Source organism: Taurulus bubalis (genome assembly GCF_910589615.1).
Source record: "Taurulus bubalis genome assembly, chromosome: 2".
Lineage (NCBI taxonomy): Eukaryota > Metazoa > Chordata > Actinopteri > Perciformes > Cottidae > Taurulus > Taurulus bubalis.
The window spans coordinates 26,901,045-26,926,551 of NC_136590.1; the positions used below are offsets into that span (position 1 = coordinate 26,901,045).

Genomic DNA, 25,507 nt, shown 5'->3' on the forward strand with positions numbered 1-25,507 from the left:
GACAGAGCAGGAAGTTTAAATCGGCAGTGAAGTGAGTGCTATTGCTCTTCAATTTAACTCTCCGAGAGGCGACAAGGGCTTTTTGCTCTCACCAGCTGGTCTCCTTCGTCCTCGTGAAAAAGCAGAGGTTGCTTCAGGGGTCGTCTGATGTAGGTGTGAGTGGAAACACCCTGGAAGTACGTGGCTGCAAACTTGGAGAACTTGTACTCGGACAAATCCTCATCTTCCTCATCTGGTAACGGCATAGCTTCATCCAGAACTTCTTCTTCAGCCTCCTCGCCGCAAGGAGTTTTCTCCAAATCCTGAGCGTAAAACACACACATAGATAGAGGAATAAGTCAACATGTGGAAGGGATTATTTTATATGGAAATACTGTCACACTGAACTAATTTTCTTACTGATAATGCACATGTTGATCATACACACACAGTATATAGGGTATACACGTAACTGTATACGCTCCTTTTAACTATAATATAGTTTTCGTTTTTGTTTGCTTCCTTTAATGCTACATTTAATATACTTTTGTTATATTTGATGCCTACGTTATTGTCATATTCTACTCTGTGTAGCGAGAAGGTGGCCACAATTACATAAAATGGTCATAAAAATGTCACAAATTCTACGCAGTTATTTCGAGGATACTGTATAGTAGTTCCGTCAGACATTTTTATTTGGACTACAAAAACCATGAACACACACCTCAAAACCAGCCGGTGCCCGTCCGTCCTGGTTGGGCAGCGGCCCGGTGCTCCCGAGGAAGCCGAACATGCGGTCGACCATGTCGGAGTGATCCACGGGCTGCTCCTTCTCCCTCTCCATCTGCTCCAGAAGCTCCTTCTTCCTTCTCGACTCCTCCTTTTCGTCCCGGTCCCTCTCCTCCTGCTGCTGGGTCAGTTGGACGAGCCTCTCCTGGTGTTTCCTCTCCGCCTCTGCCTTGGCCCGCCGAGCTGTCATCTGGTAACGCAGCTGCTCCTCCTCGGCCAGGCACTGGTGCTCCGCTTCCTGGCGATGCTGCAGCTGTGAGGGGAGGAAACAGAGGGGAAAAGGGTTCACACAGGCAGGTTGGGGGTTATTCTGATTTGCATTTTTGTGTGACTACTTGTCTGTTTAAAACTAGAGCAGAGGAACTGAAGGGAAACATTAGGTGTAAACAGATGACTGACTAGAAAGAATATTAATTATTCTTAAAAGCTGAACGCAATCAACGTTAATTGTTTAATCTCTATTCAGGTTATTTAAAGGGGCGTCCATCCACTTAACTTCTTCCTTGTCGGGTCACTGGAACTGCAGAGTTGCTAAGGAATATTATTTGATAGTTATTCCGAATATATATATATATATTTATATATATATATTTATATCTCAACAAGCTGATAACAAACTGAGATTAAACAAACGTTTGCAAAACAAATAATTTATTCAACATTATCTTTCAGAACAGGAATAGAGAAAGTAATTTGCAAGAATGTCAGAAAAGCAAAGTAATATTCTCACAGACGTTTCCATATTACACAAACAGACACCATGCAATGACATGCAACCAGGTTTAAACTAACTACTTTAGAAAACAATATATAAAAGAAGGTTTTACGGTGACATATTTCAGGACAAAACCACATAGATGACTTTAACATAAGTTAGTTTCAGTTTGTGTCAAACAAAGCGCATTTCAGATTGTCTGACAGTGGAATCAAGGAGACAATCTGATACTTATGCTCGCTTTGCACCGTTATTGGCCACGTTTATAGATATGTAAAAGTAGGAAGGGTCTGAACTTAGACATTAGGAAATTTCCCAAAATACACAATGATTGTTAAGCAGTCTTTTTACGGCCTAATCAGTACCTCATATTACATTAACAAATATAATAAAGTCTCTTTTAGCCCAATCAAATGTGTGATTTCTTTCTGCTTCGTTATTCCTCATGTCTGCCCTCAACACACACGGCCCTCTCTTTCTGGCAAGTTAACGACATGATATAAGTAGCAATAGTAAATATAATGACTTTTTACCTCTGCCCTGAGCCTCTGGCAGAGGCGTCTGGCTATCATGCCCCTGGTGTAGGCCTGAAGCGTCAACACGGCACGAAGACGCCGCCAAAATGTCTGCCGGATGAGGAAGCCGCGGCAACGGGCTTGGATGAGAGTGACGCGGAGGCGAGTCGTCCGGTAGCTTCTGAAGTGCTTCCTTGACCTGAAGACGGCCTGGAGGCGCAAGAAGCCAGACTGCATCTGTAAGAGAGGGAAGTGTTTAAAAGGTGGAGAGGATATTAGCGTGAATTGGACAGACAGATCATTTTGTATCCCATGAAAAACTAAAAAACTACACATTGAAGGTGTAAAGGACTCACAATGTGGTATTTCTTCCTGCATAGAAAACCCCTCCACACCTTCTGGATAAAAGTCACAGCGCTCCTCAGTCTGAGGAAGTGGTTCCTAGAAGAGGAGACGAAGAGCAGATTTTAAACCAGACAGTGGTAGACTGTTACTAAGTACAAGTACTGTACTTTGAGGTACTTGTTCTTCACTTGAGTATTCTCATTTTATGCACTTATATACTACTATACTATATATAACTACTTTGCAATATCTATGTAAATATTGTACTTTTGGCCCCAAACTGTTCAGTAAATAAAGTATCTCCAAATGTGTTGATGTTAAAGGTTGAAGTGTTCCTTTATTCTACTTCTTAAGCGAAATAAACTACTTATAAGGCCTGTTGCATCAGCTGGAAAATGTATTGTCAAGAAGCTGAAAACAGCAGTTTTTCTGAGCCCATGAAAAGTCGACCTTTTAGAGATACATGGTTCTCACAGGACAGTGATGCTACAAACACATGATGATCTAACAGAATATGATTCATTACTGTAGATTAAACTACCCAAGAGGAAATTAAGGAGTTCAAATTAGCACAACCAAAAATACTTAAAGCAGAAGAAATGCAACATACACATTAAAGCAGCGCTAATATTAATCCAGAATAAATGGTAAAAAAAAATCTGAACAATGAGTGCTATGTATATTTATTCTTTTTTTTGTAGTAGTGTATCAAGCTCTGTCCTAGAGAGACATTCACCTGTCTATAAGTCCACGCACAGCCTTCTGGATGAGGATGACCTTGTCAGTTATGCCCTTGTCCCTCTCGATCTCCAGCTGCATGTCATGGTGGTCCTGACAAGAGACAAGCAGAGACAAATAAAGAGAACGGCCTCAGACCATCAGGTCCAATTTACTAACAAATTGGCTTAGTAAGTGAACTGAAATGGGAAGGGTCTAAATATAGCGTACAGTTAAACTGATATTAATAATTTTGGTGGCTTGAATACGTTCTGCTGCTGCCCTCGTCCACAGCAGTGTAATGCTTCGCTCCCTTGCTGGTACCCCATGGTGTGTGCCAACCGCCATCTACTGTCGGTAAAACACTGACTCTGGATAAGTACCTCATGCAACCCCACTTGCAAAAAATGGGTACATTTTTACCCATTATCGGACAAGGAAAGAGGAATATAAGTTAAGTGACGTTTCCTAAAGAATCTCCAGAACCAGAACGTTGATTAACTTCATTTAAATTGCTGAAATACAGTAACGCCTTGTGGGAAGAGTTCTATCCGAACAGAAATAATTAAACTTACTGTTAAGTTTATGTAATTACATAAACCCCGTAACCTCACCGTCACTTTCGCGTGCGGCCGTAACGTTTCACTAGATCGTTAATAAGTACACTTTACAAAGTCGGATTTCAATGAAAGACACAATGGTGCAGTAGCACCTTAGACAACTTAAGCCGTCACAACCTTCACACACACACACACACACACACACACACACACACACACACACACACACACACACACACACACACACACACACACACACACACACACAAAAACAATAACCTTGAGGAAAATCTTGGTCTTTCCAATCTGCCAGTCATCATGTTTCCCCAGCCGGGCCAAGACGATCTTCTGGCACGTTCCTCGTAAGTCGTCCTGGAGGGAGAGAGAACAACGTCAAAGTGACTACTCCTGGACCAGAAAGACAGTTTTAAAGATTCTGATGAAGGGCTCCATAGAAACAGTATCATCAGCACAGCTATTCTACTATAGATATGTATCAAACAGGGCCCTGTTTTTCGTACCTGGCTTACTGAGTTAGCGGGCTAAAAGATGACGTAGGTCAGGCTTTTCGGTTTCTCGAAGCAAGCTTAGATAAATCACCATAGCAACACAGCCACAAATGTAAACCTGCTCCCAGGCAGGCTTACTGAACTTTACTGGATAAGGTGGCCACTCCCACCGGACAGAAAAGGCAACTCACTTCCTCATTGATGAAGGAGCAATATTAGTTCTATTAGTTTTATAGGGAGAGAGTTCTTCCAGATCGCCAGGATCCATCCTTTACATTATCATGACTTCCTGTACGCGGCGATATAGATTTTGCCGACAACGAATCATGTATTTACGAGAGCTCCTCGAGCCGTGGACATTGATCACCACAGGTGAAGCTGATCGCCCGTCTCACAGACACAGACTATCAGCCGCTGCATGACGCGCTGTTCTTAAGTTTATTTAGCTCTTAAGAAACTTATGGACGTGTTGAAACCCCTCATAATTATATGACAGTGCTATTAGTACACCATACATATCATTATTGTAGAACATGATTAAGGTGATCGTGATAAGAATACAGAGAATCACACACAATTTATTTTCACTGCTTCAATTGATTGAATTTCTGATTATGAATAATACATACATACTGATCCGCCCATACACATATTCAAACTCCTAGTTATATGGTAATCTACACATACATGTATATACACATAGTACATGATACATACGCACATACAGTACATATATCCTCATAAGTATATATTTATTCGTAAATATAGTCTGATTGATTTGGGTGATGAAGCACTTAAAATTTGCCAATACATTTTCCTAACACTGACGCATTTAACTTGTCTGATATATTTGCGACGCTTATGTCTCTCAGCGGGGGCGCTGTTAAGCTGCGTCCACAGCAAACACGTTGGAATATTCGCAACGCGCTTGCTGTGAATGATTAAGGTATTGACTTCCTCATATGCCTTCATGATCATCTCCTGCTTCTCAGCAGAGGAATAAACAGAGGTTCCTCTGAGTTTATTTGCCATTGTACTGTTAGAAAATTGTGGTGTCAGTGCTCGATTATTATCCCTTCTGAAGAGTAGCGGGCGCGCGCATTTATCCAGATGACTGACGTCTGGCTAGAATTAACGAGACGTTTCAGCACGGATCAGCCGTGAAGAAACACAGATAGCCTGATGTCAATCATCTGGCTAATTTAAGATGGAGATTAGGACATTTGCTTGACTTTGTTTAGCCAGGTACGAGAAACAGGGCCCAGGTGTAACATGTGACAGTAGTTGTGTTGCTGACCTGTTTGTGAGCAGGTTTGACGCCAGGCATGAGGACTCGGTAACGGTCCACAAACTCCCCAAAGGTGTATCGGATGGGGTAGCCGGCCCGCCGTATTCTGATGGTCTCCATCATGCCGGAGTATCGCAGCTGACGAATACACAGCTCTCTATCAAATAACTGCAAAAAAGACAGAGAAACAGATAAAACAACAATAACAAACAATTCAACTAATTTTTGTTGTACATTGTATTAATTTGCTTTAAAAGGTGCAGAAAGGCAGCTTCCCTTTTTCAAATCCATATTCAACAATTTAGAAATGTACTCTGGGGCTTTATCATATATTGCCTAGTGGGTAATATTGGAAATGTTAGGTACGCAACAACAACACAAACTTGAACCTGGGCTTAAAAACAGGGAGAGTCCAGTATTTTGTCTTGTACATGCTCACCATGGGTTTTTTGAGCTCGTTCGGTTTGATACAGCGGATGAAGAATGGCTGACACACGCTGAGCGTCCTCATCAGCATTTCCAGGGAACGTTTGAACTGACTGCTCAGAGTTGGAGAGCGTTTCCTCGTCTCAGCACCCTGCAAACACACAAAGAGATACATGAAACTGTGTTTCACCAATCCAGATGAACCAGTGTCTACAGCCAGATATCAACATTCTGATACACTACCAACCCCAAAAGACACTTGGTCGACATAATATCCTTGGATATAATTAGGATATTATATGTATTTTTCAACCTCCATCATGCCACTAAAATGTATCTTTATGAGACAACAATTGATTGAACTTTTTTTCTTTTTCTACCAAATTTTCTCCAATAGCAGAGATTTTTTACAAAATCTGTTTTGTCAGTTCGGGCTCAATATGAATGAATGCACACAGGATTCACACATTTATTTTATGATTTATATATAGATGAATCTACGCATATTTGCACAATGCACAGTTGTAGGCTCACGTCAACAAGTCTAGTTGTAGTTTACATCCGTGTCTGTCCAAACTGTCACTGCTTCATAATTTTTTTATCATATTAGGCATTTGTGTGAAATTATTAGAATTAGCACATGAATTATTGACTTTAGGGCAAAAATGTCACAGTGACCTTTGAGTCCAAGTAGATGTTTACGGACAAATGTGAATACATTCGTTCGAAGGAGATATAGTGTTCATGAGAATGGGATGCATGTGAGGTCACAGGGACCTTGACCTTTAACCTCTCAAATCAAATCAGTTCAAAGCTGTCTGACTAGTTTCTGAGTGATTCCTTCACACCCGTTCCTCGACTGAATTAATTTCTAATAATTAGTTCCTCCTTAATTACCCTGTTTGCTATTTTATTTGACTAAACATTACAAATAAAGTCTCACTGGCCTGTCAATGGCACTAGGTAGCATGCATTTCATTTGATTTTTTAACTCCTTTAAATTTGACTATTGTTGCCCTTTTAGAGACAATCTAGATTTCATTTATGTGACATTTTGTTAATGGGTTGCAGCATGTGAATAAACACTAGACACATTTTAAACACACAGTGGTACACAATGTAAACACGGGGTGCTCACACACATTGTTACTACTGAACACAACAAACGAATGAAACAGAAAACAAGACAAAATCTCAGACAGCTGTCTTCACTGTGGTTCAAAGCTCCAGCAAAGCCAAACAGAAAACACCGGAAGTTTGAAAAGCCCGTCAGTTTGATGGAAGTCTCTCTGATTGTTGTGTCAAAACGTAATAACTGCTTTCTCAAATGATTGATGACTGATAACTGTGTGTGTGTGTGTGTCAGAGAGTTTGTTGGTTATTTCCTCATTAACTTAATGCTACGTTTTATTATTTTAATCAAATAAACTCTTTTCTCTCTGGTTTCTGCTACAACAAACTGCAGATCTGTCGGATAAAAAGAAGAGTTGAGGGAAGGAAGGCACTTTCATGGGTTTCTATTCAGTTCACATGAACATACACACAGGGTTTTTGAGTGACCACGTATCGCTAAAGGCCGTTGATTACCTTGGGAGTAGGGGTGCTGGGCTGCTGATAGCCACACAGAAACTGATGTGAGAGGAGAAGAAGGAGGACACAGAGAAGAGACAGCAGAAAGAGAGGAGGAGGTGTGCCATTAGTTAAAAGCCGACACTGTGAGGAGAAAAACGCTAAAGGGAAGAATGTCATTATCACTTGAAGACAGCAAACGCCTTTAAAGTCATGACAAAAGTCAAAAAGGAGGTGAAAAATATTAGTCCACCATTACAAGTATTCATGCAGGCAAATTTTAGTGGTGTTACAGTATTTGTCAGTCTCACCATGGCCACATCAGCCTGGAAGATCTGCTTGATGAACTTGTTCTTGGACGAGTGGACGAGCTGGATGATGTCGGTGTGGAGGCTGTCTCGGTTTTTCTCAAGGAAGCCTGGAGGGAGAAAAGGTAATCCGTTACCCTTAAATACTATATTTCCATATTTTATACCTTTACTACTATATTTCCACATGCTGAAGTATTATCAGGAAGATAAACTTGAAGTATTAAAGGTATAAAAACTCTATTATTTCATTAGATTATGGTTACCCGTCCATTAATGTAAAAGTAGGATCTTACAGTCGTAGATGGTTGAGATGGGGCTCATTTTAAACTATAAACTAATGATTATTTTCATTATGGATTCATCTGGTGAGTATTTTCTCCATTAATCCAAACCCTTAACATTATTACTAATACATTACAATTAGTAACTTTATTAAAAAGGAAAAACAGCAGATCATCACATTTGTGAAGCTGGAACCATGAAATGTGTTTGCATAAAAAATTACTGAAACAATTATCAAAATAGTTTTTTTTTCTTCAATTGAGAACAATATTAATGTATAAAGTGGCAAGAAAGGAAAAGAATCAAGTACAATACCTAAACATTTGTACTTAAATACAGCTGAGTAATGTTTCTTTTGGATAGTTCTGCTTCTCTCATCCCATCTGAGCTTTAATTTTACCAGAATCCTCTCAAATTGCAACATAACCCATCACAAATGACCGAGACAAGAAGGAGCACAAAAAAAACATAAAACATGACATAATGCTGCAAAATGGATCAAACAGAACGCACCTCTGGTCTCATAATGCACCACTCCAGCAAAGTGTTGGATACCAAACTGGGATGCATAGATGTTTTTAGGTGGAACGTAGTTGGAGTTGAGCTTGTGCTGTGAGTTGAGCTTGTAGAGCATTGTGGCATCAGTTCCCTGACGAAAGACAAAGAACCAGGCATCAGCTATAGAGAAAAGCAGGATAAATCTGTCGACTTCTGACATTGAATTGTGTCTACACATGTGGGTGACATAATCATAATATTATTGATCATAATAATCTTGTAAAAGGCCCAGAAAATCAATATATCACTGAATTTATAGACTGGTGTAGCTCTCCCTTGCATTGTACCTTTGGGAACTTGCTCTCTTCGTCAATGAGGGAGATGATGTTCATGGGTTTGTTGGCAATCATGTCCAGCGCGTCCTGGTTGTCTGTGAACTCAATGTGCTGCCAGCTGATGTCCTCCAGGTTGTACTCCTCTTGCTCCAGTTTGAAGACGTGGCGAACAAAGAACTGCTGCAGGTTCTCGTTGGCAAAGTTGATGCACAGCTGTTCGAAACTGCAGGGAAGGCAAATCAGAGGAGAGAGAGCAGGGAGTAGGAGGGGAGAAAGTACAGCATTAAACGGGTGGAAACAAAGTGTTTTGACGCCACAAAATAGAGTTCAAAATAGATTTTCTTATGTCAGATGAATGGACAAATAATGATGGTTTCTAATCAAGTGACCAAGTATGTAGCACCTGTTGATTACGAAGTTCTCAAAACCAAAGATGTCCAGCAACCCGATCGACCTGCGCACGATGTTGCTCTCGCAGGATGGCGGTCTGTATATGGCAGCATTGATCTTATCCACAATCAAGATAAACAGCCGGCCGTAGATCCCCTTGAAGATGTAACACATGGTCAGTAGGAAAACACATCTTTTATTTTGTTTTATGGAATTTTCATTATGATGTGTATATATTTTACAAATTCACATCACTGGAGCAAGGTGAGATGTTTAACCACCGGATGTCAGCAATAAATAAGAATTTCAGCTGCTTCTTCAAAGGCCACGAAAAGCTTTTTTCTCAATAAGCGTCTTACTATGAGTCATGGGTTCCTGCATGAAGTTTTTTGCCAAAGTTAGATGGATTTCGGTCATTTCAGATCTGGGATTTCAGTATTTCTTAGTAGAAGATTGGTACCTTGACAAAGGCGTCCCTGACATCCAGGCCTTGATCCACACTGAGAGGCGTGGCGACACTTTCACCACGAGTGATCAGGGTGCGTGTGGTCAAACACACCATCACGTCCTTCGGGTCCACCTACAGCAGAGTGCAACAGTTAACACCTAATACTACATTTTACTGAGTACATACTTTTCCTTTAGTCATCTTTTCAATGCAGGACCTTTACTTGCAACAAAGTATTTCCAGAGTGTGTTATTAGTACTGTTACTTAAGTAAAGGATCTGAATATTGTTTGTAATACACACACACAGAGACAGAAACAGACACACAGACACAGAGACACACACACACCTCCATGAGTGAAGCAGCAGTAATCAAGTCGGGAGATCTCACAACCACACTGGCGTCCAGGTTGTCATACGTACGAGCTGAGGAAAACAAAAAAAGGTAATTGCTTTCATCACAGCTCACAGTGCATTATGTATTTACTATGTGACACAATATTAGAAACAACTGTCAATATTATGCAATCCGACACATCATCTCCCTCACTTCGCTCGTCTTACCCTCAAAGCGCAGGTTGCCCATGTGCAGGATGGCAGCCAGCAGTTTGGAGATCTCCCAGTTCTCCGTCTCTGTGAACATGAGGACCTTCATGGCCGACAGGATGCTGGAGTAATCACTCAGGTCGTCTCGACCGTCACACGCCGTACAGTTACCCTGGAAGGGAAAAGACACAGAGATCTTTATGTTCTGTTTTCTTTATTGGATAAAGTAGTGGAGTGGCTTGTTGAACAGCGAGTTGGTTTATTAGTTAGTTTGGATGTGTGCTATTGCTCTCTTTTAATGTTCATATGACTAATGTTCATTTGCCAGCTCATCCCTGAAGCATTCTATGTAATTTATCTATTCATTTGTTCATTTAAAATTGTTTTCGGCAGTAAATATTATTCAATTAAATACATTTTAAAATGTAAAGAAAGTTTGTCTCCTCTCTTCCTAATTTAATTCTAAAAGGAGTGTGTTAACTAAGTGTATCTTGCTCCTATGTAGGAGGTGGTGAGGCCTTTTGCAGTTCTGGGCCTGGTGCCCACGAGTAAGATATGATGTTCACCAGTATATTCACTATTTACAATAAAGTACACATTGTGTTACCATGCTATTTGGTCAGTATTGATCAGATGCATATGTATTTTGCACATGTGTTGTGTAATGTATGCATGTGTGTAGTAATAAAACCGTATATATTTGTGTCAGTGCAAAGACATGCAGAATGAATGGTCTCTCACTTAGCCATAGACTCACCATGGTGAGGTAGGAGTAGTCGGAGGCGAGGCCCAGGCCCAGCTTGGCCTTCATCTCCGGAGCCATCCCCTTCAGCATGCAGTAAAAAACATGGTAGTTCCTCTCATCTGGAGCCTGGAGGAGAAGAGGGAGGGAGAGAGTCAGAAAAGTAGACAAAACCTCACTGAAAAGACCTGAAGTTACGACTGTTTTCCTTTATTGACACTGAGGATGTGTTTGATCTGAAACTTCGATCTGGTGTCTCACCTGTCGACACACACGAGACTTCTCCAGCAGGTACTGCTCTATCTTGGCTCCTTCAATTGCCCCTCGTTTGTTGAAATGGATATCTACATACTTCCCGAAGCGACTGGAGTTGTCGTTACGAATGGTCTTGGCGTTGCCGAAGGCTGAATGGATTGACAAATCATACGGTGAGTTAGGTGATGGGGGAAAAGCACAGAAACATAGACAGAGCTGGGTAACAGTGACATCTATACAGCTGTGCTGATGTAGCTTGGCGGTTAGTAAAACTGCAGAGGAATCAAGCAGCAAAAACGGATTTGATTTAACATCTGAAGTTCAAAGTTCATTCTTAAAAAGGGAAAATATTTACAAATCTATGCAAACTGTGCAAACTCCACCTGCTGCTGAAGATCATCAAGCTCCAGAACAGCTAGATAAGACATGTATGCAAATTTACATTTGAGTGTAAAACAGAACGGCTATCTGACCCTCGAGGATGGGCGTGGCCTCCAGGACTTGCTGCTCTATCCAGGAGTGTTGTCCACTGATGGCAGCGAGGAACTGTAGAATCAGCTTTGTGCTCTCCGTCTTCCCGGCTCCAGACTCCCCGCTGTGACGCAAAGAGGACCGTTACACTCGTACAACGCAGACACACTCTGTCTCGCCCGAAATTTAAGATTCAATGCACTGGTTTGCTTTCTTGTAGAGAGCTAGATTAGTAGATCGAAACCTCTCGAATACCTTTACGAAAAATATGAAGCCAACGACAGCAACTTAAAAACAACAACTACCTACCAGCATCTGTGAAGCCCACTAATAAAAATGTTGTATTTTGTTTCATAAACTTAAGTGAAAGAAACAACAAATCGCTATTTTAGGGGTGGTTATGAGTCTGACTATTTCTTGGCTGGGACCAAGTTGCCAGGCAACTAGCACTAATAAGTTAATTAATAAGCTTTCGAGATGCTGGGTGGTGCATTTTGTTTCCTTTGGGGGGCGGGCAGTTTGCTGCTGGCTGTAACTTTATACTGTATTTAGCGTACAAATAAATCAAGCTAGGTTATTAGTTGACTATCAATCACAAGACTCTTTGTGGTCAAAGAAATATCAAATTGTTTTATCAAGGAAACTAAACGTATATTTTTATGTTTGATGTTGTTTTTAAACAGCATTTTTACCTGTGAATACTTATGTTGTTTTACTTGTGTATGAATGTCGTATATGTGCTTCTCTTTGAGCCCCTCTTAACTACCTGTTCTTCAGTTCACACACCTGATGATGCAACACTGGTCCTTGTTGTTCCGCTGCATGTTAAAGTAACAGTTGTCTGCTATGGCGAATATGTGCGGTGGCATCTCGCCGATCTTCTTATTGGTGTAGAGGCGGATCTGGTCTGGAGTGTAGATGGGGAGCAGCTGGTAGGGATTGACTGCTACCAGGATTGAGCCAGTATACGTCTGTGGAAATCCAAAAATACTCATACTTTTACAAAGTCAAGGAACTCACAAGCAAATTCTCAAAGAATTGATTGTGGCCACTGATAGCACCATGAATGTTTTGCAGCTAGATGCAATTTTTGCATTTTTTTGCGTCTGATTGCAAGTATCCACGTGGCAAAGCATGTTACCTTTGTGCCAAGAACACAGTCGGCAGAACAATGGCAGAGAGAAAAAAAAAATGATCGGAAGGGGAGCTACAGGTGCTGACCGATGAGGTGCAGAGGCATGTTTTGAAACTTCACAGAAGGAATTTAAAAAGTGACAGAGAGACACCGTATTAATGATAACTGATAATAATATTTCTTATTTATAGAGCACTTAGCCATAAGCACAAAGTTATTTTCAATGCGATAAAAAAAAACAAAAAACATAAGCAATATTAGGGACAATAGCAAGCGATAAATTACTTATTAAATGAAGATGACATTGATTTCTAGTAGAGGAAAGGTTTGGCGGGATGATCCTAAACAATGTGCTTCAGTTAACCCCAACTCTCTGAAGACACTAATCATTTCACTGCTATTAGCACTGATCTTTGTGGATTGCAACGTATCTTTTTGTCTTATTTTGTAGGTTTAGCTGTGAATTCACCCTTCAGTCAATTGCATTAATCACATGAAACGGTAATTCTTGTAGCAAATTTAAACTTTCTAAAAGCGATTCATTATCATGGATATAGTCATGCAAATTTGTTTAAAAATGCTTTATAAGACGGCACAAAATTGAGTGAGTACACAAGCAAGAATTAAAGTCAGTCATTAATAAAAAACAAGCAAATGGTTGCATTGTACCACATGAAACCAAGAGAAGCCATGAATTAAACCTTTACCCAGGTTAAAATTAAGATTATAGCTCGCTTGTCTATAAATCTCTCACTGGTTTAAGACGAAATACATCAAATTGTTTGTTTATCATGCAGTATACCCTTATTGTCAAATGGTAGTGCTACGCTAACGGTTCCCAAAGTCATTTACTTTCTTTGCAACACAAAGCTGCAAATAAATTAATTAAATATCGCTCTCCCTGGCTTTAACTACCTTAAACTGTATATTTAAAACCTTATGTTTTCTACTACTTTGCTCAACTGAACATTTAATTTAAAATGTATTATCAAGTTGCATTTCTTGATCTTACTCGTGTTAAGCCTGTTGAAGCACCTCGGTGTATAAAATGTGCTACAAAAATAAACTTCATGTTCTTGAGATAATTAGAGTAAAATAAAAAAAATCACATCCATAAGCTCCTCTCACCACCCACATTTACAGCAGTTACATGTTAAATAAAGCAAATATGGAGAAGAAAATATGTTAGGGGGATGTGGCATAGCAGAAGCGTTAGCAGTTAGCTCTTTTTCTATTTTAACTTCATACTCACCCTTCCACCACAATTTGTCTACATGGAGAGAGAGAACAAAACAACCAGAAGCTATTATAGAACTACCTGAGACGCACTCTCAAAAAGAATACACAACAAATTTAAAGTTTTTTAGGAGCTCAACTCTCTTGGGTCTAACAGACAATACATCCATCGTAACCCTATTTGGTTAGCCTGTTTGGTCTAATAGTAAAGCCCCTCAACAGGTGTGACCAGGAGCAGCGGGGCTACAGATCAGCTCAGTTTGGGTAAAAAGAAGAGAGAATCCTCCTCCTGTTACCAAAGTAACCTGATTTGGGATTAATGCATGTAGAACATCTAAAACAATTACAAGACAAGGTCAGCGGTTTGTTTTTATTTGGTAAAAGTAATGCGGTTCTTTCTATCACCTTTCATAAGTAAACCAATGGTTCTCGGTCAAAGAGCGAAGTGGGGACGTTCTGTTAATTGCTTTATTTATAGCAACAAGTAAACTCATCTGCAGGGTATCGAAGGTACAAGTAAACAGCTTAACCTGAATAAGAACTTCACTGGGCATGTGGCCAAGTTCCATGTTACCTCCCATGTTACTCCCTCCAAGTGAAGTGAGTGAAAAGAAGCTCTCTGACTGTTAACATCAGTTCACTCTTTCAGAGCTGCAGTGAGTGCAACAAACAGAGGGGTACTGACATAGATGACGCGCTCATTGTAGCGGATGAGCAGGTTGCGGAGGATGCCGGCTTCGTTGAGGTCGCCCAGGCGGATCATGTCCTCCACCCCGTGGACGGAGGTCGGGTGCATGGGCTTGATGTTGGTGGCATTCTGAGGGGAAATCCAGTGTTCCTGCGCGAGAAGAAAGAAGATAAGATAATCGTTGAGTAAACTGTTGACCCCTGACTAAGTGACTGGATATTTCATATTTTTGTCATTGCAGATCAGTAATAGTACGGAACAACTGATAAACTGACAAATAAACTAAAAGAGTGAACACAGTAACTGCAGGAAGTTTGTGTAAAACGATTTGGATACATTTTGAGCAGATTATTTCCTGTGATTATTGCATCAGAGTTGGGTTTTGCTGTTATTTTTAGGAACTTTTAATAGAATTAGCTGCCTGTATTATGGATTTTAATCATGTATTGTTTTTATTTTTAACAGTCATACCTACTTAATCGGCTTCTTTTTTGACATGTTCATTGTTTTCTTCTTCCTGACACCATTGTTCTATTAGTTTCTTTGGTTGTTGTAACTGTGTGCTTTTCTAATGCAGGACGAGGCTGTTTAGCAGAGAAGGCCCTTGTCCTGTTTATATCTCAAATAAATTATAATAATCCAAACGTTAAAAAGAGCAATTTTATTGCGTTTTCTTCAAAGAAATGAATGAAATTCTGAGATAAATGTAGGGCAACTGTATATTTGTTGAACAAGTTCACACCGCTTAAAATCAAGAAGGCATACGATATATACAATTTAAAAAAACTGCATTTAGACGATAAAATGGATTGAAAACAATCCAACTCGTTAGCAAAACTTATTAGGAAGAGAAAACAAAGGCAGATGGTAAAATTGTTCACCAAACTGTCTGTTGTAAACTTTCTGAGACATTCCAGTTCGTATGTGCTCGTTATCATCAATTTAGACAACGTAATTGTGTATCACAATATATTATTTAGTCACGATATGATACAATTGAAAGACGATAAATGATCATTGTCCAGTCCTGTTTCTCATCATTACAGGTACGATGTGTTGTGAAATGCTTCATTGACAGGTTGGGACGGTCTTGATTTATGCAATCAAGAGTTTTCTGAAAATCTATGAAATAACTAAAAGTAGGCCTCTCTTCTTGTATTTTCTAGCATGAACAGAGTACATAAAGAATACATATATTCAAATCAAGCTCTATTCTTTAAAAAGCCATTTTTTTGTCTACCAGATATGTAATATATATCTATATGTAAGATATAACAATACAGTCGCTGCGATAGACTACCGACTTGTCCAGGCTGTACCCTGCCTTCGCCCAATGACAGCTGGGAGCGGCTCCAGCGCCCTGCAACCCTAAACAGGGTAGGCGGTTCGGATAATGGATGGATGGAATACAGTCGCTCATTAAGAATACTTGAATCGAGTCTATAAACACAGTCGTATTACTCTTTAATTCAATGGAACTCCAGGATCAATATTTTGGGACTTATGGACTGGTTTTAAAAATAGATTTATAAATAAAAATAGTTTAGAACAAACAGTTTCAGGAACAAATTTACCATTTGCTATTGTTTACAACCCGTCTGATAGTGTTTCTCGCTACTTCTTTTCAGTCATAATGCCACACTTCTCCATCTCAGCAATTAACTTAATGGTATAATGTTATTATTACTGATAGAGATGATGAGCAAAGCTACGAAAATAAGTTGAAAAAAAATCTAAAGGATTGTCCTTCAGGAATAAACTAGCCTCATAAACTATTGCTGTGATACTTTCCTGATTCAAAAACTACAATCAACATGTGAACAAACAGTCATCATATCCATTCTGGAGTATACAACAGTCAATGTGTTGACTTACCCTCCCTTCATCATCCAGAACCTGGATCTGTCCAGAGTCGCACAGTTTGACCAAGGCTCCCACGGGGACGTCAAACTCTCGGCCCGTTTTAAGGTCCAACCACACATAGTCCCCCTGGATTATTATTCAAAAAACACAGCTCCGGTTAAAGAAAATTGAGGATTTCACCCAGAGTCCTGTAAAATTTGACAAAAAACGCCTATCCAGGTATACCCAAAGTAAATTGGAAGCTGTACTTGAGCTATTTGGAGTAAATGCATGGTCTTGGTCTCTTTTGAAAGGTAACACTCTGAAGCTTTTTTTCCCTCAATAGTCAGAATCACTTTAAGTGCTGCTGACACTGAGTTATATAAGTTTGAACACACTAAAGTATAAGGTTTTTAAACATTTCTTTGCAAATAGATGCCTGTAGATGACTATAAATGGGACTTGTGGACTGGAAAACACAATGGGACAATAGCCTGAAGCCTTTTCTAGTCTAAGTAAAAAGCAGATAACAATATCACAGTAAATGAATATTTTACACATGTTTTTTTAATGAAATGTCTAGGCATTTTTCCATTTTGAGACTGAAAATATTCATGATATATATTCTATATACCTATTAAAAAGGCTTATAGTCTTGCAAACTTATAGAGGCTATTCATATTTACAATCAGTATTGCTGACACAGAGGAAATTAAGTATAAATGCATTTTCATGCTAATTCAATGACAAACTGAGGCTCTATGAGCAGAAGTCTGTTCTGGTGAAGCTGAAGCCTGTTGGGATCATCTCCACCCCCTCTCGTTTAGACCCGTTTTTTAGGCAATTTCATTGGCTGTACGAAACGCCTGTCATCTGTGCTGTACGACGTGACAAGTTTGAGCCACGTAAGAAAATAGAGTCTGAGCCTGAACTTCAACGTAGCTTCTGGTTGGGTAATGTAGCCTGTCAGTCAGGACATGAAGCTCCTATTGGTTCAAGTGGCGATCCAATAAAAAGCTTAGATTTTGGCGGTCATTTTGATACCGAGTTTGTAGCTGTGCTCTCATGCAAACTTGCTTTTTCTCTAAAATTAATTTGTTTTTCTTTCATATCTTCCAGCTGATATGAAATGAAGCAACGCCAGTTGGTGGATATTTATGGATGTAATCACGTGTTTTGGACTACATCTTTAATGGGATTTATTTTTATTAGATCTTTACGACGTAACAACGCCGTTTTTGTTGGAATGTTATGGATTTATGGATCAATATGAGGCGTCATCGGTGAGTTGCCTGGATTTTGCTATCGTTTGTTTGTCTGTTGTTGTCTGACAAAAGTCTCGTTTGTAGCTGCTGTGGTGGTCTGATCTTGAAACGGATTGGACAGCTGGAATCACAAGAATCGTAGGTTTCCAGAAACATATGGCACTCGTACCGAACTATAAATAGGGGGTACAGTCTACACTAGAATGTCCAGTAAAGGACGCCCGCGGGACAGCAGAACGTTAACAGGTTAAAAGAGGAAATAGGTAATTAAAGAGAAAACGCCAAGCTGGTTCTCACATATAAGGAGTAGTTTCTTGGTACTTAACAATAAACATAGTAAGACAAGAGAATAAACTAACACTTAAAAAGTCAAAAACATAAATAGAAAATAAAAAAAATCATTATAAAAGACAAAGTAAAATATAGTAAAATATATGTCTGTTTTAAAAATGTTAAGAGCTGTCCAGTCTTTAAAACAAAAACTATGAAATGTATAAAAGGTAAAAATTGAAAGAATATGTGCATGTAGAAATAATAATCCAAAGATGTGTGTTAATGTAACTCCGGTGTGGAGACACATCAAACTGACAAAAAACTAACTAGCAACACGTTTTAAAAGAGGTGAGTGTGAGCTAGTTATGCAATACCATTATCATGTAATATGTTCTGCTATAATCTGACTGTTTTTGTGTTTATAATTGTTGTGCCAACTCTCTGAATGGGGGGATTATATCTGAAAAAGGCTTAAACCTTAAATCACCTTCAGCCCAGTATGGATTTGATACAACCCCTGAATGACCATCGGGCTCGATAGAGGTATAAATTTAGAGGGGAGCAGCTGATAATCTTATTTTATGGATCAGTCCAATTTGTTCATACTGTAGCAATTACTACCTGATAACTCATAGATTATGTCCCTTTGATAACCTGTTTACTTTGAACATTCCCCAAAATAAGTGAAAAAGTTAGCAAATGACGTCGAGAAAGTCTAGCTTGTTTAAAAAAAAAAAAGAGTACTTTGAGAGAAACGGGTTGCAAGAAAGTCTGAATTACAGTCTGACAGTTTCATTTGAAATACAATGATGAGTTGGATGGATTAATTTTGTGTAATTAGTTGAATAGCTGCTGTGTGACTATTCTCATCAGGCTCCATATAAATAGTCCCAAATACGTATTACTAGAAAGCAACTAGTAACAGAACTCATGAGATTTCTTTAGTCGTGTTAATTTACCCTTTAACATAATGCATTTATGATTAACATCCTCCTTTTAGCTATATAATTAATCCATAATTCCTATTTGCTGTATAAGATTTAGCTGTTGCAAAAATCTAATTTAGATATCCGGTGCAATCTAATCTTTTACGGATATTATAATTTAACTTCTGCTTATCTGGGTTTTAGAAAAGATTCCATGAACAGTGTCACCTACAAAAAATGAGTTTAGCGGGCCAGAAAGGAGTGACCTTCTGCCGTCCTTCAACACTCGACACACGAAACAGGCCATAAAACCCTGAAAATGCTGCTCTGTATGTAGTTCCTCAGATGGTCTGTGGCCTCAGTATGTGCAAAATTGTTGCAGGTTCTGTCAGTCTTTGACTTTTTACATATGCGACAACTGTAACAAAGAGTTTGGAGGGTTATATCATCTTCCCAGAAACCGAAGACTAAAAGCGAAAGGATTGGTTTGTTTATCGACTCCCACGTAAGATACAGACGTTAGCACGCCAGGCGAACTACCTACAGTAGTAACCTGGCGTTACTATTTACAAAGGCAAGGAGCATGTTATGAGCTAAATATGTTATTGTTTGCAAAACCACAACGCAGCAATACCATAATTTGGTGAGGGAAGTTTATACTTAAGCAGCTCAGGCCAAACTTGCATAAGACAGCGTTATGTTTGCCAAACTTATTATTATTTGATTGTTCCTCATCCTGAGATCCTTTTTTTTCTCTAGTTAGCAGCCAAACCACCCAAGTGTTGTGTTGGAATTTAAAAAATTATATATTTATAAGACTGTGCTTTAACTGTCCAGCTTTACCCTGCAATACACAAACAGTGCTGCTCCAATATTTTCATGTTTCTATGGATTGTACGCCAGTGTGGATATTGACTTACAGCTTTGGCCAAATCTCTAGCATGATAGCATTTACATAGCCAAGAATTATATATTGGTTTTAAACCAAACACTGTAACACAACTGTCAAATTCACAAACATGCACTAAAAACATGCACCTCCGTCTATGTAAACAAAGAACGGAGAAGCTGGGAAACACACAGAAGGAGAGTGACTTCCTTCTCTGCTCAGGAAGGAATTATTCCATTATATCTTTAAAAAGCTAAATGTTGTCTGCTGCTATATTAATTATGTGAATGTCGAATTTTGCACATTTTAATTATCTAATCCATTTTGGACTACATCCACTTCACACGTGAATGTTTGAACAGTAAAGTTTCCCCACTTATTATTGAAGTTATTGTTTGGTTAGTATTGTATATTGTTCAAAGTATTGTATCATTTTTTGGCATATTATTTGATAAGCATACCATATATATATATATATATAAATATATAATTATTATTTATTTTTTTCCTGCTGAGATTAATAAAGTACAGTCCAGGCATAATAACAGTAGGACAGTAGGAGTGTCAAAAACTGAGATGAGGCGAGAAGAACATCGAGCCGTTTCCAGCCAACCTGACTGACCTGCTGCAGAATGACCATGGTTCAGCTTCGGGTTGATACCAGGACATCAGAAGTCACCATGTGTTGGCTCTGTAGAGGAGACAAGTCACACGCATCATCAGGCTGAAAGAACAAACAGCTTCTACAGAATAAATTATATATACATTGAAAAAATAATACAATAATAGAAGCCCCAAGCAGTTGTTTATATCATTTAATGGGCAGGGCTACCACACAGTTGTATTAGAATATTAGACACAGCAGGGTTTGAGCAGAGATAATCAGCCATGTGGTTTATCAGGACGTGGAGACCAGTGAAGGAAAAGGGAGTGGGGGTTAAAGGGTCTGGTGGGGGATGTTAAAGGCTTACTTGGATTCCTGGGGCTAATCTCATTGCTTAAATACAAGCCATAGCAGTTACAGTTATGACTGCTGAATCATTTTCTCCCCCACTGAGCAGTCTTTCCTTTGTTGCCCTCACAATGACGAAACTGGAGTACTGTACACAGTTTACAATGCCGTTCCAGTTATCAACGTAAAGCAAAGTAGGAGAAGTTTTGGTAACACTTTATAATAACTGCTCGCTATGAAGCATTAGTTAAGTATAAGTAAACACTTAATTCATCATTTATAAATCACTGTTCCACACTTTATAAATGATGGATTCACCATTTTTAAATGAAGTATTAACTAATGCTCCATACCGTGCAGTTATCATAAAGTGTTACTGAAGATTTTTCTTCACACTGACATTTTACAATTATAAACATAGCATACTTCAAACTAGCATTTTATAGTAAAGTTAAAACAGGAAATAACTGTTGCATTCCATGATTGGGTGAAAACGGCAATTTTAAATGCAAGAACAGAGTCAACTGTGGAGCAATAATGAACCAAATAAATTGTTTGAATGAATTGTTCAAAAAAAAAGAGAACTCTGATTTGGTTGAGAGCTGAAGAGCTGAAAGAGAACTGAGGTGACCTTTTCCCCACTAATCCCTTTAAAATACAAACAAGTTGGGAACTTAAATAGCTTGTGTGACTAAAAAACAAAACCAGACTGTATGTGAGATGAAGATGCCAAAAGGTGAGGGGATAAGTGTTTTAATGATCCATTAGTGGTCCAATAAGTAGATTAACATTTAGTTGGATGTGCCACACAAACAAATGAAAGGAATCTGCATTCAAGACACATTTTATATGTAAAAAAGAAATCACAGGTGCACTTTTTTGGGGAGCAGCAGTGCAGATATACAGCATGCAGTTCATTTCTTGTAACGTTCATCCATACGCAGCCAGTCACAATGTGCTTCGCTAATGCCAAGACATAAGCTGAGCTGTGATTTATTTTATCCAGAACCGCAGGGTGCCAATTTGGCAACCGTCCCAAACACAGACCTATAGATCTGTACTTTACAGAGTGGCCCTGTATTCACAACCCTGAACGAACCCAAATGTACAGTGTGTGAAGTATGCAAACTATTAGCGCACACACACACGCCTAAACTTGTCAAAGGCACACGCCTATGAAGCTGTGAAAGTGAAAAAGAAGCTAAAACTCAAGTCACTGCTCCCGACATCACCACGTTTCTCTGTTAGTTCGTTGGAAACGACAAATTGTGCAACCGAGAGATTACTTTTAAATCCTGTGTTGAGGACATGAACGCAATTTCTGAACCTGAAGAGCCCCATGTGGGGTCACGTGAAATGCCGAGAGATAAATACAGCTAAATGATCATTTCTGTGAAATCATTTTGGAGCTTTCAGTATGGTCTTGCAAACAGAAGATAGAAGTATGTACATATATGGAGAAATATTTAAATTTGTGACTTGACAACTTTTTGCTGGGGATTGTCACAATCAGGTTGACGTAATTTTGTTGCGTAAAGCTTCAGCTATTTTTATATTTAGAAATTATTATAAATGATAAAGAAATGCTTATCTTTCTCTCTCTGACTGTGCCAATCGTCTGTGTCCTTGTGTATCATGTATGTATGTCATGACGAGTGTGGCCAAATGTGCTGCATCAGCCTGTAATGGATGAAACTAAGAACAAATATAGCATCAGGTCCAGTGGTGGAGTAGTAAAGTGGTGGAGTACCTTTACTCAAGTACTGTACTTAAATACAACGTTGAGGTCCTTGTACTCTATTGGAATATTTCTATTTCATGCTACTTTACACTTTAACTCCACTATATTTATTTGACAATAGTTACTTTGTAGATTAAAATTATGATGTATTATTAAGGATTAAGCTAATTTAAGATGATTCAATTTTGCACTATTACTTTTGGTACTTTAAGCATATTTTGATGCAAATGCTTTAGTGCTTTTTCTGAAATTATGGTTGTGATATAGGACATTTATTGTAACAGAGTATTACTATACTACTTTTACTTAAAGGGCGGATGCATTTTTTTGTTTTCTTTTTTAGGTTTTTATATCATTATATAGCTTCCCAGTGGTGTCACTATGTTTTTGGTCGAAGTATTTATGAGGCAGGCCAGAAACACAAGTGTGAGCGTAGATCAAAACTTCAGTTGCCAACATATACATTTTTGTAATGTGCAATTTTCCCATGCTCAATGTCTTTTTAAAATTAATTTATTATTATCTGATGATTAGCGCTAAACAAAGTACATCTGAGTCGGAATAACATTCATTGAGCATTATTTATTGAACAAATTAAAGTTTTAAACTGATGGTGAGGCTAGAAGAAAAGTGAGAGGATCATGGAAGTTATTAGGATAAATTATCGGGGAACAATGAATGTCTGTACAGCCGTTAGATAAAATGACAACTTTGACCTGCTGGTGATGCTTGAAAAGAAGTCAAGCAATCACCAAGTCAGTACAGTCTATCCACTGAGGACCGGGAATGTTTTTACAAAATTTGATGGCAATTAATTCAATAGCTGTTGAGATATTTTATTCTGGACCAAAGAAGCGGACTGAGGCTAGCGTAGCTAAAAACAAGATTATGGGCCAACACAGTACTATTGGTAGTACTAGTTCCAGAATAAGCAAATATTTCAGAATGTTATTGTTGTGTTGATTGTTTGCCATATTATCATTTGCCAAGTCCCTTAATAAAGGTTAAGTATTATAGATACAACTGCACCTACGATGCTAAGATAGCTGTTAGTTTAACATAAATGGAAAGTAGTTTTCACTCACCTACATCACTTCTCTGTCCGTTGTCTTTGGCAGAAACTCGACTGTGACATTATTGTTGTAAATAATGCTATCGGTTACATGACCACTGCAAATCTTCAGCAGTTTAACAGATTAAATATGAAATAAAGGGATGCAACTACTACTAATATCTGTCAGACTCCAAATCATTCTGAATCAATGCTTTATTAGACCTCAGAGTTCAAGACCTCCGCCGCCACGGCTCATGAGACCTCAAGTTCACTTGCTAAGAGATTTACATGCGAGGGCCCAGCAGTCTCGCTAAAGCCTCGGCTGCTAATCTGCGTGTGTGCCCTATAACGCTAACAAGCATGTGTACGTATGTGTGTATCGGTTGTGACTCACATGGCAGGGATTCAGAGGCGCAGGCACAGAGAGGCATGAAGCATTCATCGTCGACCAAGACTGTTTATTGTTTCCATGTCTGCAACAAGTTCTGGTGGTTCAGTCTGTGGAAAACATATCCCAGAAAAATATAAATTAAGTAATCAAAGTACTTTTGCAAAGGGCAATTTTGTGGTACTTGTACTGTGGTTTTTATTGTTCGACTTCCCTACTTCTCAGAGCGATCTATAGCACTTTTAACACCCTTAATCTGACAGCTATAGTTACTAATCAGTCACTTAAATCTTTATTAGCAACATTAAATAATAACTGGAACTGTTTTGAGAAATGCATTTTCTAATCAGTCATATCTGGGTTCTGATGTTGCTGTTTTGAGTCTTGTTTAATGTCAATTTTCTTTCAAGTTGTGCGTATAGTATTATCAACTTTGTATAGGTCAGTTTGTCAAATGGTTTCTTCAAAATGTACTCGATGCTGGTCCTGTGGCGAGGCAGCTGGTTTCTCACAATTATTCATACAGCTACTTGCTATTAATAGTATTTTCACCAAATAGCTCTTCCTGTGTTAATAATTAATTAAAATGTGAGACATAAAGTGACCTAGTATTTGTTTTATATGCGATCAAATGATCTCTTTAATACGCCTGACAGTCATATAACTGCTTGCTTTTAGTCTTGAGTTCTTATTTGCCAAAACTTAAATGAAAAGCTTGATACCACTGTCATGTCAGTTGGTTAGCTTCGCATAAAGACTGGGAATAGGGGGAAATGGCTAGCCTTGCTCTCTCCAGAGGGAACAAAAAGTGAATGTGCCAAAGACAAACTAGGAAGTGTGTCATTATACAAGCTTCATTATAGTCAGCATTGCTTTTGCAAAATCACAGATTTGTTTGCACACATATGGATCCGTTCACGTTTTCATATTATCAACTATTATATTGTCTCTACAAAGTTTATTCTTGTCCTTGGAACCAGCAGTTTGACGCCCTCCAAAGAACCTTGACCTTGAGGCCCGTTCACTGACTGGACTTCAGTACCTTTCTGGAGCTTTTAAGTGAGTCTCATTTTCACAAAAGGTAGTAATCTGACCTTGGCTGTAACAATAGAAAAATACAGACCAGAAAAAATAATCTGCTACTCTATTGATACGAGCCATTTCACAAGGGAAAATAATCAAATTAATTCTGTATTCAGCTTCTCAAATGAGAGGATTTGCTGCTCTTCGTTCTCATAATGTATGGTAACCTGAACAATTGGATCACATGTTTCTCCTTATCCCTCTGAATCCTTCCTTATTTCATATGATTATTCACATCTTTTAACGCAGCAATTATGTTGCTCTCATTCTTTTGTCTGCCATTCTGTGTTTAATTAATTGTCTCACAGGGACAATTAAAACTGTGGTCTTATCTGACAAGTAGCAA

At 38.8% G+C, this 25,507-nt stretch overlaps 1 protein-coding gene across 1 annotated transcript in view; it reads right to left on the bottom strand.

Moving 5' to 3' along the window:
• The window catches only part of myo7ab (myosin VIIAb), a gene marked incomplete at its 3' end in the record, with an annotated part of 32,561 nt that extends 17,690 nt beyond the window's left edge, over positions 1-14,871 (bottom strand). Inside the window, exons 1-21 of the mRNA XM_079233086.1 lie at positions 14,746-14,871; positions 12,476-12,660; positions 11,692-11,813; positions 11,225-11,367; positions 10,979-11,092; positions 10,240-10,393; positions 10,025-10,101; positions 9,689-9,808; positions 9,242-9,384; positions 8,851-9,061; positions 8,519-8,654; positions 7,724-7,830; positions 7,431-7,472; positions 5,857-5,994; positions 5,427-5,585; positions 3,900-3,992; positions 3,080-3,174; positions 2,355-2,439; positions 2,017-2,235; positions 704-1,021; positions 93-302 (exon numbers count right to left, since the gene is read on the bottom strand). Of these exons, the coding sequence (XP_079089212.1) occupies positions 93-302; positions 704-1,021; positions 2,017-2,235; positions 2,355-2,439; positions 3,080-3,174; positions 3,900-3,992; positions 5,427-5,585; positions 5,857-5,994; positions 7,431-7,472; positions 7,724-7,830; positions 8,519-8,654; positions 8,851-9,061; positions 9,242-9,384; positions 9,689-9,808; positions 10,025-10,101; positions 10,240-10,393; positions 10,979-11,092; positions 11,225-11,367; positions 11,692-11,813; positions 12,476-12,660; positions 14,746-14,856 (2,982 nt within the window). The 5' untranslated portion in view covers positions 14,857-14,871. The remainder of the gene's footprint in view (positions 1-92; positions 303-703; positions 1,022-2,016; positions 2,236-2,354; positions 2,440-3,079; positions 3,175-3,899; positions 3,993-5,426; positions 5,586-5,856; positions 5,995-7,430; positions 7,473-7,723; positions 7,831-8,518; positions 8,655-8,850; positions 9,062-9,241; positions 9,385-9,688; positions 9,809-10,024; positions 10,102-10,239; positions 10,394-10,978; positions 11,093-11,224; positions 11,368-11,691; positions 11,814-12,475; positions 12,661-14,745) is intronic.
• Between the last annotated feature and the right edge of the window lie 10,636 nt (positions 14,872-25,507).